We start from the raw sequence: 15,390 nt of genomic DNA on the forward strand, positions 1-15,390 counted from the left end.
TTTCTGGTAATCTTAGTGGTTCTGTCAATTCTCTTTTGAAGCATTTTGCAACTTTGCTTTGGAAAAATAGCAAAGTAGTAAATGATTACTGTGACTAACACCGAGTGCACTTAGTCAAGCAGACTTATGTTTCTAATCAGCGCACTTTCACTTCCAATTGCTGCTTCAGACTTATGTCTTGCTTGGATATTTCCATTATTTTGAGACTTTTTTTGCTTGACTTCAACACGTCAGACAGAATTCCTAAGTGAAAATCTACATGTAGTCTATATTATCAACGAACATTTCTGATTCATTGACAGCAAGGCAATTTTGAAGGAAACACCTGCTTATATTCAGTATACTTTCACACTAAGACACTAAAATGTTACCTTTATTTGGCCAGAAAACTAGGGTTAACAAAGTTAATAAAGCATTAACTCAACGTTACATTACCATCTCCCCATCATCTTACCGTTAACGGCCTGGGGCTGGCTTGTTGCACAAGCTAGGTAATTGCTAATTAACTGAATTAGCCACAATTATAACGTTAGTATGGTGGTGTTATCATAATCTCTAGAACCGTTAGGTAGTATGGTACCCTTTTGCCTAACACTAGGTTAGCTAAATGGCCATGCATGGAAATGTAAAGCAGCTAACTGAGCAGGCTAACCGTTAGCTTTCTGGTGTGTAGTACAGAGGCAGCGCTGCATTCATCGGCCCCATGAATGACGTTAGCTAGTTGGCAACACATTACCTTGAAAGGTGTGGTGTATTTCCAAGTCACCCTTCAGTCCCGTCGGGGCGAACAATTAACCAAGGACCTGCCTCGCTTTACAGTGGCCTGCTGTGTAGAAAATACACCATCTGCAGCGACGCATCATAGCCAGCTAATAATGCTAGCAGGGAGGCGAGTCTGAATGGTCTCCTCCCAGCAACAAGAGCCGTTTCGCGGCCTGTGTGGCAACAGCTCCACGGCAGGCTTTCAGCCGAAACACACGCCAAGGCAGAAAAGGGAGGGCTCTCCAGTGAAGAAACACGACGTACAGAAAGTCTTCAATTTAAAAATCTACCTCTGTACTAGACGCTTCATGGTAGTTTACAGATATATATCCTACACATATCCTAGTGGCTCAGGCAGTGCAGCGAGAACCGGTGGTGTGTTCGCGCTCTGCCCATAGAAATGTAATTATCACCCAGTCTTCGTCTAAGCAACGACTGCGCATGCGTGATTACCGTCCAGACTGTTACTAGTAATACTGGTAATAACTGTCAATAATGTACCCACAGGAGCTTATTCACCTCCAGGTTATTATAGGCAAATAAAACTACACCTTAAAGTAAAACTATGGGTTAAAAACATTTAAGTTGACTGAAAAAAAAAATAAAAACTTGACTTCAGAGAAAAACGAAAACAAACTGAAACAATATTGTGTACTGACAAAACTAACTAAAATAAAATAAAAAAAATACACAGGAAGTGTCTTTAGTTTTAGCGTTTGTCAGTTTGTTAAAGATATGTTTATTGAGCCTGGGATGTCTACATTACCATGGGCCAATTGCCTGCAAAGTTTTGTGTTTGTCTTGTACCTATTCTGAACTTTTAAAATTATGCCCCTGACAAATACCCACAATATTATAATAAAAACTAAAAGTAAACATTTTCTAAACAATAAAAACTCAACTGAAATGAGCAAATTGTGTCTGGAGACCAACTGGAACTATTCTGAAAACAACAACATATAATATAATATAATAGAATAGAATAGAATAGAATAGTATAGAATATAATTAAATATAATATAATATAATGACAATATTTTCAGTTTTTGTTAACTTGCTTAGCTTTGAATTACCTCCACTTGCTGTAGCATACCACTGGACTCTGGCCAACCATGCCAAGTATTTATTTATTTCAGTAGGTACAAATTCATAAAAGGTTACAAATTACAAATACTTGATCATGACCTTAACCCTCCTACATTGGAAAGATGAGCTCTGCTATTTTCTCACATCATAGATTTGAAGTTGCCAGTCAGGATATCTCAGAGGCTGTGAATTCATGGGTGCATGCTGGGTGGTTTCTGTGAGTCAAAATGACCACTGACTGATTCAGTGAGAGGTTAGGGTTAGAGTTAATCACATGCATTTAGACAAAGAATGTAAATAGAGAAAAATCTTGTACAGTTTTTGTTTTTTCTACAGTTTAGATGTAGGGATGAAAATACGTCTTAAAAATAAAATAATATGAAATGTGTCAAATACACAATCTTAGATCTAAGAAAGTATTTTGTTACAAATTACAAAATACTCAAAGGTTTAAAAACATTTACTGCCCATCTCTATCTATTGGCCTATGAACTTAACACGTACAGGTTTTATTGTTATGGACCTATCCATTGACTGTAATGGTCCTGTGTCGTCCCTCTGACATTGACCAATGATGCCATCTAGTGTTAAAATGTGGAATCAGAAAATGAGACCACTGGGTTTGTAGAGCAGCACAAGTACAAATACTTATCAGTATGCAGTCAAAAAGCAGCCAAACTGTACTCTAATAACTGTTTGTATTCTAATGACCATCAGTAAAAGTGTGTCAATTGAATAAAACTACAAAACAGAGCAGGGATACACAGGCAGGTTAATACAAACACCAAGGTTACGTGGATACACTGATGACATTGAGCTGCAGCAATCTATAGTCAAAGACATTAAAGCAATATAAAATATATTTATAAGAAATAATACTGTTAACATGCATAATGAAATTTAAAATAACAGATGGAGGCAAAAATGGAAAAATTTCGTTATCCTGTGGGAAAGAAAAAAAGGCAAATAAGATGTCTCTGTATTACAATTCAACCATTTGATGCCTATAGGACTGAAAAAAAACTGAGTCCATTTTTAAGAGTGGAACTTAATTTTATTTATAAGACAAGTGCAAGCACTCTAATAGATAATGTTGGGATTTCATGTTTTGAGCAAGTTTAATGAGTTGTTTTTAATACTGTGCTGAAATAACTGTAAACCAAAGAAACCTTGATGAAGGTTTGATCTTTGGTGATGGTAACAATATTTTATGGACCACAATTAAATGGTTGTTTATTATTCCTATCCCACAATTTTGCTATTATTGTACAGCTGCACATGTGTAAAATAAGTGGATGAACCTCCTGATCATCAAGTTTTAATTGTTTTTTTTATATATTTTACAAAAATCCAAGTGGTCAATGTAAGATGCACAGTGGCTCGGTGTTTAGCACTGTTGCCTCACAGCAAGAAGACCTTCAGTTCAAATCCCAGCACGGCTTCTGTGTTTGTGAGGGTTTTCTTTGGGTGCCCTAGTTTTCCCCACAGAAGTAGTACATCGTAAGCAATGCAAATAAAGTACATTATTAAAATCTGTCTAAGTAGTCTCTTCTGGAGCTTTTACCCACGTCACATTATCTTTATTCACATATTCACAGACTGAGTCTTTTTTTCTGTTTCTCAGTTAATATTTGTATAAATACATCGATATAAATCTGAATATATAAATGTGAATATCTGAACTGCTCTTCCCAAAGTCAAGAATAAACCTCAGCTTTAATGAACATGGATGGGATGATAAAATCTAAATATATTAAGTGAACCTTGTAGTGAGATTGTTTTCTCAAAAGAATTTCTATAGTTTATTGTTCACATTTCATTTTGAAGAAACTTCTCTATGATTTGTAATAATGATTTGAAATAATTAAGAAGTATTGTTGCACATCTATGTCTTAAGTTTACAAGTGCAACTACTTTCGTAGGACCGTGAAACTGAGGCAGTTGCAGTAGGAATACAGCCATCATTTATTTTCATTTGTTTGTTTTGTTGTCTTTCCTATTGCGGCATGTCTCCCGTGAGCCTTTGTAGTCTCTGAAAACGTCTGAAAAATTTAGCTTCAACCACTCTTCCAATATGAATTCTGTCTATTACCATTGTGATATAAAAATGTTTTTTTCACTACCAAAAACTAACTAAAAAATTAAAGACAATTTATTTTCACCAAACCATCTGAGTTTGACCATTTTACATACTATACTAAGATTAATTGTCTTAAAAACAGACCTAAAACCATACTCTAATTTTCTGACTAGTCATTAACTAAAAGAAAAACAGAACCCAAAGATTACAGCCACAAAAAATAACTTTAATGCAATAGTGATTTAGATGCCAGTTGCCATGAGGCTGTTTGAATAAACAGACTGTGAGAGTATATTGCATAGGTTGTTAATCTGGGACAGTCCTGCATGAAAGCTGAGTGAAAACAATAACCTGTGACTCCGACAACTCTTCAGTGTCCCTTAGCAATAAAGTTCATTTTGTTCTTTTCTGTTCCATTCGCAAAGACGAGATATCTGCATTTTCCGTGGACCTTCTTTTTTTTCTTTAAACGTACAATCTCCCAACTTTTGCGTGAAGATGTTACGGGACAGTTTTGTTTGTACGCATGCCGATGCAAAGCATGGAGGTGGTGAGAGAGCTGGTCACCGTGGCCACGATGAAGGTCCGCTGCAGTGCAGAACGTGTGCAGAGAGGCTTCCAGACACGTGTGGAGAAATCCTCCTTCATTCAAACATGTTGCACTACTTAAAACCACACTGTGACCTACCAGTCCATAAGCACATTTGTTTTTATAATGGTTTGTAAAAACAACATTTGAATCATTTAATTTTTTCACATTTGTAGATTAGCTTCAAGGTTTTGCTAAAAATGTTATAAATAAGAACAAGTTACTAGTTTGGCTTTGATATAAATAATGTAATAATACATAGTTCAAACAGACACTTCTTTCTAAAAACATTTAAATATTTTCAAATATTGCATTTACGAAACCATGTCTTGTGGTGCTCTTATTCATAAGCAAAGTTCTAGACAGATTAGTTAAAGCCATTTTCAAATGCCAAACTAGATGGGGGTGAGCAGAGGTTTGCCATGACGACAGGTTTTAGAAAAACAATCTCAGCCTCCCTGAGCAGAAAGTCACATCAATACCACATTTTTAAATATTGAATAAAAACACTCAAAAGCTTGGCAAAACACACCACCCTCCATTTTGTTTTTTAACTCTCGGTACAACCAGGAGAGGCTACGCTTGCCTCTTTGTAGCTGGAGATTTTTAAGTACTCAATGCAAAGGTTAATATTGTGTAACACACTACCCATTGCAGTTCACACATCTCTAACACTCAAATCAAATATATTTCTTTACAGGTCAACAGAAGTCCTTGCTATTGCACAGAAATACAGGGGATTTTTCAATGGGTACAACTAATGACAAGGCAGGTTATATAGTGACATTTTGGTTTGGTTTGACAGCATAAATGTTCATTGCTCTCAAAAGAAAAAAAGTCAACCAAAAGACCAACACTGGTTGCATCTTAGATTCTATTATTTCTTTTTTGTGTGTATGAAGACACGTGCACCTTCACAGCATGAAGTGAGCATGCATCTTCATCATTCAAATTAAAGGTTAAAAAGGCAAAACCCATTTTGATTAGGCTCAGCTTGATTTAACATCCCACTACAGCTTTTTCAGACAAAACACAAACCCTTCTTTTAACTTCCTCAGTGCTGCAGTGAGTGATATTCATAGAGGTGAACAAGTGCTAAATGAGCGCAACATGATAATATGACATTCAAGAGCACATTGACAACAAACACACAGGCCTAATATATAATTTCCTTGTAAAAACATGACTAAGACACAAACAGTTTAGTGTACAGCTTTCATCTGAAAGGCAAGAAAGTCAAATAAATAATCTTGAAGAGGCTCAAGGACAAAATGGTCTCCTCTTTAAACTGAGAAGCAGTTGACTTACAGTGACCTCGCAGGCATGAACGGAGAGAGAGGTAATGTGTCTGAAAGCCTATTTTCAATTAGCTAAACAAACACGCAACTTTTGACCAGCAGCCTCTCGATTACAAGCAGTTTTTTTTGATAAAAACAAGACAAAGGGGAGAAAAACAAAATATGATACTGACAGAAGTCTTCCACACATTCACCACTGATGACAGACAACTGTAATTGATATTTAAATATTGCAAAACATACAAAAACAGTTTTCTTTGAAGTGTAAACATTAAATTGATGTCTGATGTCATTTTTGCACATGGAGAAATTATATAAAATAAATCATGTCTGTCATAACTATAAATTGTTCTCATTAAAATGTAAAAACAACTTACTAAATCTCAATTTTTTATTATTACTGTAATAATAATGTTTATGTTAACATCTGTTTTGTATAAGTGTTTTTACTGTACTGTTATAAATAGTTATATGTAGAACATCTCATTTCATACTTTGACTCCTCTGACTTTGTCTTTACAAGGCAAAAACAATACTTGTGTCTCTGCCACACTCAGATACACACATTCACACACACACGCACACACACACACATCCCAGTATGGTCAAACGTACACACAAGCTGCCACAGTCACACAGGGGGTCACCAGGAGGCTCTATGTGCGATTGAGGGTCTGGAAGATTCTGGATATTTGGAGCATAACGGGGCCCGTCTCAGGGTCGTTCATCCACTGGGTGCTGTTCAGGGGATTCTCCAGCATGTCTTCAAATGCTGCACACAAAAATGACAAAAGCTGGTGAGAAATATATTCAACAAAGCCAGTCGCCTTCAAAGTCGCCTTTAAATGTAAATACTGTCTCCTCTGTTCAGTCAAGAAAACCATTGTGACGTTGTTGAAGTTGTTGATCTTTCTACACTACATGACTGATCTAAAACACATTACATGATCTTCCACCTGAGGAACATCCTGTGAGTCTATTTGCTCTCCAAACTATGTTTTGTCATGAAACGACAAGCTATAAGTGACCTTAGATTATTGATACTGAAGTATCAGTATGCAGCAAGGTACTGTTGTTTTCTCGCATTTTCAGAGATATATGACCTGAATATAATGCATTCACTTGAAAGTGTGTAAATTAATCTTTATATGGAGCATCTGTAGTACAAAATAATAAAATGTACAGTCTTATTTTAGCAGCTGCATAGCACTGCTTATAGTTGAACATAGGGGAACCGCTGGACTACGTTTTGTCATGAACATAGACACTAAAAGTGACATTAGATTATATACATTATATATATTATATGTGCAGCATGTTACTGTTGTTGTCTCACACAGTCAGACCTGTCTGTCATGTCATTTGAACTCTTTTAAATGCTCTGGTGCTCTTCCATCTCTCTTTCTCTGTCTCTCTGCTGCATGGCTCCTCAAGCCACCACCAGTACAACCAGATATTAAACCTGCTTGACAACTGCCTAGGCGTCAACGAGGCATCAGTGAGCTCTCACTGAGCTCTGGGTCACGTCTTTGAGTAATTTACACATCACCATCTTTGTCACATGAGCGCACAGTGATTTGCCTGTAATCTGGGGGGCTTCTGATGGTAAGTGAAAAATAAAGGCTAAAATTAAATGGTGTGGCCTCTGCTTTAGTGTGTTTATGGCTGTGATGGATTTTTTGTGTAAAGATTTTGCAGCATGAATTATGAATTAGCATGAATTCAAAAGCTTAATTACTATTAAATCTATCTGCCAATTACCAACTAACATTTATGTTAATATCCTTTAATAACCATGGTGATACATATGTGCATCAGAGTAACAAAAAGTTAAAACAGAGGTGGGTTAAGATTGTGTCTTAGTCTGTGTAATTCAGCAGTTCCCAAATAAAAATGAGTAAAAGATAATGACCACACATGAACTACCCCTCTATAGCTTTACAGCTCAGAATGCTTTGTTTATTCATCCTGTGTCTATTTGCTTGTCACTGTATGATATAAGAGGTCTAGTTTTAGTCGCAGCTAATGATGGTTATGAGCAATGACTCTTCGTGCAAATTTCTATTGGTTCATTTGTAAAAAGCCGGTGTGGACATGAACCAGACCAGAACGAAAACACAATAATGTATCATTACTTTCCCTTGGTCTGGATCATATCAAAATGTGTCAGATAGTCTGTATCAGCTTGTGATTTCCAGTTTTTCCCATTTTACAGAATGAGAGTAGCTGTGCTTGAGTTTTTAACAACAAAACCACATAACAAAAAAAACAAAGCTGGGAAAGATAATTTTTCATATTGTTTAGGGTACAATTTTCTTTTAAACTGTGGCTTTTCCACTAATTTGGGCTGGACTGTACCTAGCAGAGTCTTGGGATTGGTTAGACCCAACTGGACCACTGGATTCTCCAGAATGGCTTGAAACAGCGGGCTGTTGGTGTCGATGCCTTTGTCCATATCTTCTGGAGAAGGTTTCCTGTCTCCCAGCAGCCACTCACACTACAGGACAGAGGGACACAGTGTGAAACATTTTTATGGAGATCTGACTACAGGATCAGCTACAAAACAGCGTCTACATCTTTTTCGTACAATGTCTAGAACAGAAACCAGTGGAAGTAACTTGTGTCTCAGATCTCGAGGGCATTCGAAGAATGATGATGATGCTTGATGAATTCTCTCTGTACGTCAACTTTTTTATTGTTTTAGCGTTAATCATGGTCTGTGTAAAGAGTTGCAAGCAGTATAGCTTGCCATCAAAACAACGCCAGTCAAGGCAATATGATTTATATAGCAAAGAGTTGTACGGTTTGTACCACATACATTTAGCTACCATCTTTCTGCTCACAAGTCTGATAAGTAAGTAGTGCCACAAGCAGTTGGACAAAATAGAGCTCAAATCTAATACTGCTATATTTTTTCAGTGCTAAATGAAACTCTTGCAAACTCTCCTGTCATTGATGTGTAAACGTACCGCAGCATCCTGTTGGTTGTTATTCACCCTCAGGGCATCAACCACCTCCTTTTCATCAAACCCCATCTCCATCAATGCAATAACCGCCTGCAGAAACAAAGAAAAACCTGTTTAGTCTGAGAACTTCTCTGTCTAATTACAACAACATACACAGTCACAGTTCTATAGAGCTGGCAGATATCCTGGGGAAAAAACTAAATTGTTTTCAGCAGAAGAAGAACCTGGGAACAAATTGAAACCACTCAAACGGCAGTATGTTAGGAAAAATGAACCGCAGTGGAAGTTTTGTTGGAAGACAGCGTTTTAATCACTGTTCTATTTTTGGAGTTACCGAGGAGAAGTGTTCCTCTGGAAACTGAGGTTCATTACGATCGACAATCGGGGAAGTGAGGAGACTGTAAGCACAAGCAGAGTGATATCAAAACTGTACAGTTAAAACCAATATATATTTTTTTATTTACCCAGTTGGACAAATGAGTCAGAAATCTTCTTGCCTATCCTGGTCTATCCCATTCTCCTGTTGTAACACAATCATTCTGGAGTATGCAGTGAGCCAAGTTTTCTGAAACATGATATGCTGTGGTAATCAGTTTTGCGACTACCTGATCTGCCTTTGCATTCATGTTCCGTACAAGCACCAGCAAGGCCCCGGAGTAGGGGTTGTCAGCATCCTTCTTAGCTGCCATGCAAGCAAGATGCTGTTGGCTCTTGTTATGGCATCCCAGCAATGTTTGTCCGAAACTTGACGTGCCTTAGAAAAACAATCCTGTTTGCTCTCAAACTTGTGGAATACAGAGTCTTAAATTGGAGTTTCCTCTAATACTGCCAAATTAAACCGAAATACTAACTTGTGTTTCAGCTCATGAAGTTTGACTTGCTTCATGCCATTTTCTCGAGTGTCTGATAAATGCTAAGAATGTACAACTCTCAACAGGGATGAGAAGGAAGTGAGATGGCTCACTCCTTAGCTATTTCCATCAGCAGCTCTGAAAAATAAATAAATATATTTAATGATCTTTTTTTTTACCACTTGCCCTGTCAGAAGTGTGTTGCTAGATGTACTTGAAATGGCATTTTACTTGCCCATGGCAAGGGGGTAATCCTTATTGTTGAGCCCTGGTTTATATCCACAAGCTCATGTTGGCTGCTGCTATTCATCAATTCCTGTCCTATACACCGTATATTTGAGTTAGGGTCTTGTATCAGCCTTGTCTATAAGATTTGACAATATAAATAGGATTTTCCTACAGAGTAATGGAAAGAATATCAGTGCAAGATGCATTGGCACATCATTATGTCAAAAAATTTATAGACAGAGGCTAACTACAGCACAATAATCCTAGGCAATACATCAAATATATTTGACATATGCACATATGAATTAATGTGCAACATAGCAGATGACCATATCATCAGTTGTCAGTGTTTCCACTGGTCGCTACCGAGGTAGTTGCGTTACTTTAGTCAGACGTGTAGATAAGCGCCGGTTGCTATAATAGTTCCTGAAAGAGTCTGTGATGTGTTTGCTGCCACAGAAAATAAATAAAAAGACCCTGTTTATGTAACGTTATGTTATGTATCCTCTTGTAGTTTTCACAGCAGAGCTGGTCCACACTGTGAAAAGCCAACATTAGCTAGGTAGCAGTTATGAGTCACTGTGATTTTTTTTCAGTGTGCTGGAAAAAAAACACAAGAGAAAACACGATCAATCACCTGATTGCTTTTTACTCCATCTATTGCCTCCACCTCTGAAACATAGCTGGGATACCTCCAGTTTAAGGCTATTTTAACGGTCTTTAGCCTGACTCATGGAGGCTAACGAGCTTACTTTCACAATATTTCTCTATATTCCATCAGTCACACATCTACAAGTGCCCCTTACTTTACTCATTCCCTGCCACTGACAAATTTTCTGTCATCTATGCCACAACACTTCCTCACCCTTGATGAGATATTTAGGCAATCTGTGTGTTCACTGTTACACAGTAGTGAAAGCTGTTATGTATGTATCTCGTGAAAAGGTACAGCATTCCTGGGTCCAAGCCACAAACGAAGAAGAAAATCCATCAGAGGTGGAGGAATGAAGTTTGTACACAAGATACAGCAGCTTGTGACCAGCACAACAATTAGAAAAAAAACAGAATCTGATAATACATATTATGATAAACCCTCAGATTGGATAAAACCACTCACTCTTGAGTCAGGTCTGAACTCCCGTTTCCTGCGGATCCTCTTGAAGATTTCTGTGAGCTCATCTTGTCTGCTGCTCTCGTCTGTGCTTGACTGGCTGGAGAGGCTGCGGAGAAGGTTGGGGCCAGAGGCTGAGGCTGAGGCTGAGGCTGAGGCTGAGGCAGAAGCTGAGGGGCCCGGTGTGGCTGCAGCCGTGGCTCCTGCTGCACCAGAAGAGTCCTGGCCAGGTAACGGTGCATCTACAGATGGGTCATCTACGTGCTCGATCAGCCACTCCATTGCCTGAGTCACTGACATACTGCAGAGAGAAAGGTGGGATGAGAAAAAAGGTTTCTAGGATGATTACACAGCAGGTGAGCTATGCAACACCAGCAACAAGTAAGGACTTAGTAATGTCCATTATGGTGATTCATTTGAACAAGTTCTCAACATCTTAAGCTGATTTAATAGTGGATAAATGCTGTAGACATATTTCAAATAGTTTGGCTCATGTTGTGAGTGAGCCGTTATTAAACCAACTCAGACTTACTGGTTCAATCGAAGAGCTTTGATGGCTCTGCTCTCTGGGAAACCCATCTCAGTGAGCTGCTGAAGGGCCGTTTCATCCACTCGATCCTCTTCATCTTCATCCAACATCGCTACAAGACGCAGAAACACAAAGACATCAGAGAAGTCAAACTAAGGTTGGGAAATATCTGTGAAATGACAACAACAATAAACATCATGATCTTCTAGCAACAACACATCTTGAAATATTAACGAGATATGTAAAACAAATACTCATTAAAGAGAGATCATAAAATATATCAGTTTTGCATTAAAATACACTTTCTTAGACAATAAAAACATCACCTCCTGCTTCAGTCACACAAACTTATTTCTTTCTTCTATCATTCTAACCTTCCTGACTATATCATTGTCAATACTGACTTGGTCTTAAGGGATTGTAAGCTTTACCATTGGCTTTTTTGAAAAGTTCCACAGCATCAGGGTTCAAGGCAAGAAGCTTCTGGGCAACTTCAATGAGAGAAACCAGGATTTTTCTTAGCTCCGTCTGAAACTGGAACACAAATGCAACAAAAATCTATAACATCTTTGACACATCACTAAATTCTCTAAACAGGTAGAACATTTCTTAATCATAGAATCTGAGATATATTTTTTTTACTACACCCTGTAAGTTAAATCCATTTCACCAAGAAGCTTACATCTCTGATGTTATGCTGGGTAACAGTGCGGTCAGTGTGCCGTGTAGACAGGTTTGCTGTGGCTTTCAGAATCGCATCTTTGTCTGGAGCCTTGTTATCCTGTTTCTTCTGTAATGATTGGGATAAACAGCACAGAGAGATAATTAAAGGCAGGCAAAATGAGGACACCACATTACTGATGCCAGTTGTGCAGAATTAAAATAAATAAATAATGAAAACACACATTCAGGTCTGTTTTAATGAAACCAAAAGTTGATTAAGCTTACCTTCTCTTCTGAACTAACTTCTGCCATCTTTGGAAGGGTTGGTGGTGGTCTTTTCTTTATGAGCAGCAAAACATCTACAGCATATATGAAACATGGTCAGTTCATAGAAAACATCTTAGAATTATCATAATCCAAAAAGGTATCAAAAAGTGTGTTACATACCTTTATCTTTGAGATTTTCATCAGCGACAGTTTTAGTGTCGGTGAGGACTCTTTCTGTAGCAGCATGTATGAGTTTATGGTGGGTAAGTGTTTTGGGGTCTTCTAGACTTCCGTGCACATACTGTAAACCAAACAATATAAAGCATCTCAGAAATACAAAGCTGACAGTCAGGATTCAACTTTTTCATTACCATATAATCTGACAAGCATTTTCTCAATTAATCTACAAGCTGTAAGACAGAAGCTACATCTACAAATAGTGTTTTTGTCTGACCAACAGTACAAAGCCTGAAAGTATTCAATTTATTCTTATATAAAACAGACAAACAATGAAATTCTCATACTACACAAGGCAGGACCAGAGTATGTCTGTCATTTTAACTAGTTTAAATTAGGGCCAGCCAGTACAGATTACCAACCTGGTGGCTGATATTTTTTTTTTTTTTTGCTAGAATGAAAATAGACCTTTCCTATGTGGACTGTGCACCAATTTGGTACAATGATTTTGTATGACTATGTACAGAAAACGTTGCTGCTTTCTTAAACAAATACATTAATTAAGCATATCAAAGTTAAAAATTCTTTATCATTTTAAATAATTTAACATCTACACAGTCAACTAATTCAAGAAATGATCATTGAGAAATCAAGAATAAACGCAAAATAAACAAGCTAAATAAACTTCAGTACTAACAGTATCTGTCTGTCTATTTTAATACTACCGGTCAATTAGGGGCAGGTTGTAAACAAGAAGCAGCTTCTCGGCATTCACACCTGCCAGCTCCTCTTGTCCTCATAAACACCCCAAACATCATTTTCTGCATTATATATCCTATTAAAACTGTTTTCATATTGGTGCATATTTGAAAACAAATATGCCAATACCGATATATCTGTGATTTGCGTGTATTGGCCAAAAACATCAGTCAGGCTGCATTTAAAATGTTTAATCAATTATCAAAACGGTTGTCAATTGTTTTTCTGTCAGTCGACAGAAGCTGATAGAATTTGCTTATTGACAGATTCAGATAATCAATTAATCAAATATTAAGAAAAACATCTTCACTATGAGATTTTACTTGTTATCTCTGCATATTAAATCTTTTGGTAAGACAAAATAAGACATTTGAAAACCTAGCCTGGGCCTCTGGGAAATCGTGGTGACCAGTTTTTATTATTTTTTTTAGGTTTTATAGACTAAACTATTCCTTTAAGTAAGTCGATATAATACAGTTATTAATAAAAAAAAAAAAAAAAACAGGGAATCTGATATTAAATGCAAACTTTCATCATGTTGTCTGTGCCTATGTGTTGATGTTACACAAAATATGTCCTTGAATCTGTACATTTCCCATGCTGTCATGAGAAGCAAACATTATACTACCACTTGAGTTTATCCTATAGGCCATAGATGGAGAAGTGAGAAGGGCTGTGTAATAATAGACGGCCAGTAAAGCAGGATGCCTCTACGGCTAGCCGCTGGGAACATGAAAGGGGCAGAGTCGGACTGTTAGCTAGCTTGAGAAGAGGGGCAGCCAACCTGCTAAATTATAAATAGCAAAGTCTACCCAGTTGCTATAAATACAAAGCCAGGGACACTGACACTGACAGTTTACACAGAGGGCATGATAGACTGCAAACACCCCAGGCAGAGGAGTGACAGGACAAAAAAGCACCAAGGGAGACACAAACAAGCCCAAACACCTACATGTTTCAAGCACTTCTCCTTCAGTTTCTCCACAGTGGTGTCTTCCGTCACCTCCTCCAGCCACTCCGTGCCGTCCATGGTGCAGATGTGTATTTTCAACACTTTCCCGGCGAATATCTTCTCCTCCTGGACGAACATAGCTGCAGCCTTGACAGTAAAGAGTACCAGTCCAGTGACGTTAGCTAGCAGCAGTTGCTATGTGCTCCTGGCGAGCTAGCGTGCTAACGTTAGCACCCAGCTAGCCGTCGTTCTGTAAATCCGCCGACAACAGGGCAACAGCAGCAGCCGATTAGCTCAGGGCCATGTTCGGTTTCCTCTGCCGGCTTTCACTGCGGTGGCAACCGACCAGCTCTGCGACCACCAGGCTGTTTGTTATACCAGCGAACACACAGGCAGACAGCCAGCGAGTACCCTATTTTTACTGTAATGTTTGAACTTTGAACTTCAACGGTGCTACCACCGGTGCATTATGGGCGCTGTAGTTCTTTTGAATACCAGGCTACTCCGTGGATAAAAATATAAAAAATAGTAACCAAACTGGTCCAGAAAACTCACCGCAGCTTTAAAACAAAAGAATCGTTCCTTTCCCCCGTTAATTTCCATAATTATTTTATCTGTTACTTAAGTTATTATAGTTTTGTTTGTTTCATTTCTTTTTAGTTTTTATTGTTTGATTTCAGTTTAATTTTGTTTTCAGATTAGTACTTTTTATTATTCAAACATGGTTATTTTCAGTTTAGTTCTTATGAGTTTCAGTATTAGTTAGTTTTTTTTTTTTTTTTTAACAAGGGGGGTATTTCTCAGGGGATGGATTTCAGAAGTTCAGGATGGGTATCACCAGGTTTCTAAATATATGCACCAATGTGTCCTCATGCAAGTTGTGTTGAGAAATCTGACACACTTGACAAAGTCTAGACCTAAAGGCATTCATTGTACATTTATTTTATTTTATTTTATTTTAGTTAGTTTTTTAAGCACACACTATTGTTTGACTTAGTTTTCATTCTTTTATCATCTATTTTTTATTTTTATTACACTTAACTAAAATCAAACCATGCTCTGTTATTGTCTT

The 15,390-nt window shown here is 37.6% G+C and overlaps 2 protein-coding genes across 4 annotated transcripts in view; both read right to left on the reverse strand.

The window, feature by feature from the left end:
• camsap1b (calmodulin regulated spectrin-associated protein 1b) overlaps positions 1–1,178 on the reverse strand; it is a 30,457-nt gene extending 29,279 nt beyond the window's left edge. For all 3 annotated transcript variants that reach the window (XM_084728396.1, XM_084728397.1, XM_084728398.1), the window contains exon 1: positions 737–1,178. The gene's annotated coding sequence lies outside the window, so the exon portion shown is untranslated. The remainder of the gene's footprint in view (positions 1–736) is intronic.
• A 2,955-nt stretch (positions 1,179–4,133) lies between these two features.
• Positions 4,134–14,764, reverse strand: ubac1 (UBA domain containing 1). Its single transcript, XM_084728399.1, has 10 exons — positions 14,319–14,764; positions 12,611–12,731; positions 12,449–12,522; positions 12,183–12,290; positions 11,932–12,034; positions 11,504–11,612; positions 10,978–11,272; positions 8,785–8,871; positions 8,174–8,312; positions 4,134–6,587 (listed from the first exon to the last, which is right to left on the reverse strand). The coding sequence occupies exons 1-10, from the start codon at positions 14,454–14,456 to the stop codon at positions 6,472–6,474; spliced, it is 1,290 nt and encodes a 429-aa protein (XP_084584525.1). The 5' UTR covers positions 14,457–14,764; the 3' UTR covers positions 4,134–6,471.
• Positions 14,765–15,390: the final 626 nt, after the last annotated feature.

The sequence above is a fragment of the Lutjanus erythropterus genome, chromosome 10 (assembly GCF_056507025.1).
Source record: "Lutjanus erythropterus isolate fLutEry1 chromosome 10, fLutEry1.hap2, whole genome shotgun sequence".
NCBI lineage: Eukaryota > Metazoa > Chordata > Actinopteri > Lutjaniformes > Lutjanidae > Lutjanus > Lutjanus erythropterus.

Coding starts and splice junctions, on each gene's coding strand:
- ubac1 (XM_084728399.1), bottom strand. CDS start 14,456: ATGTTCGTCCAGGAGGAGAAGATATTCGCCGGGAAAGTGTTGAAAATA. Junction 12,732..14,318: donor AGGAGAAGTGCTTGAAACAT/GTAGGTGTTTGG, acceptor TTTGGTTTACAG/TATGTGCACGGAAGTCTAGA. Junction 6,588..8,173: donor CAATCCCAAGACTCTGCTAG/GTACAGTCCAGC, acceptor TTTTGTGTGCAG/CATTTGAAGACATGCTGGAG.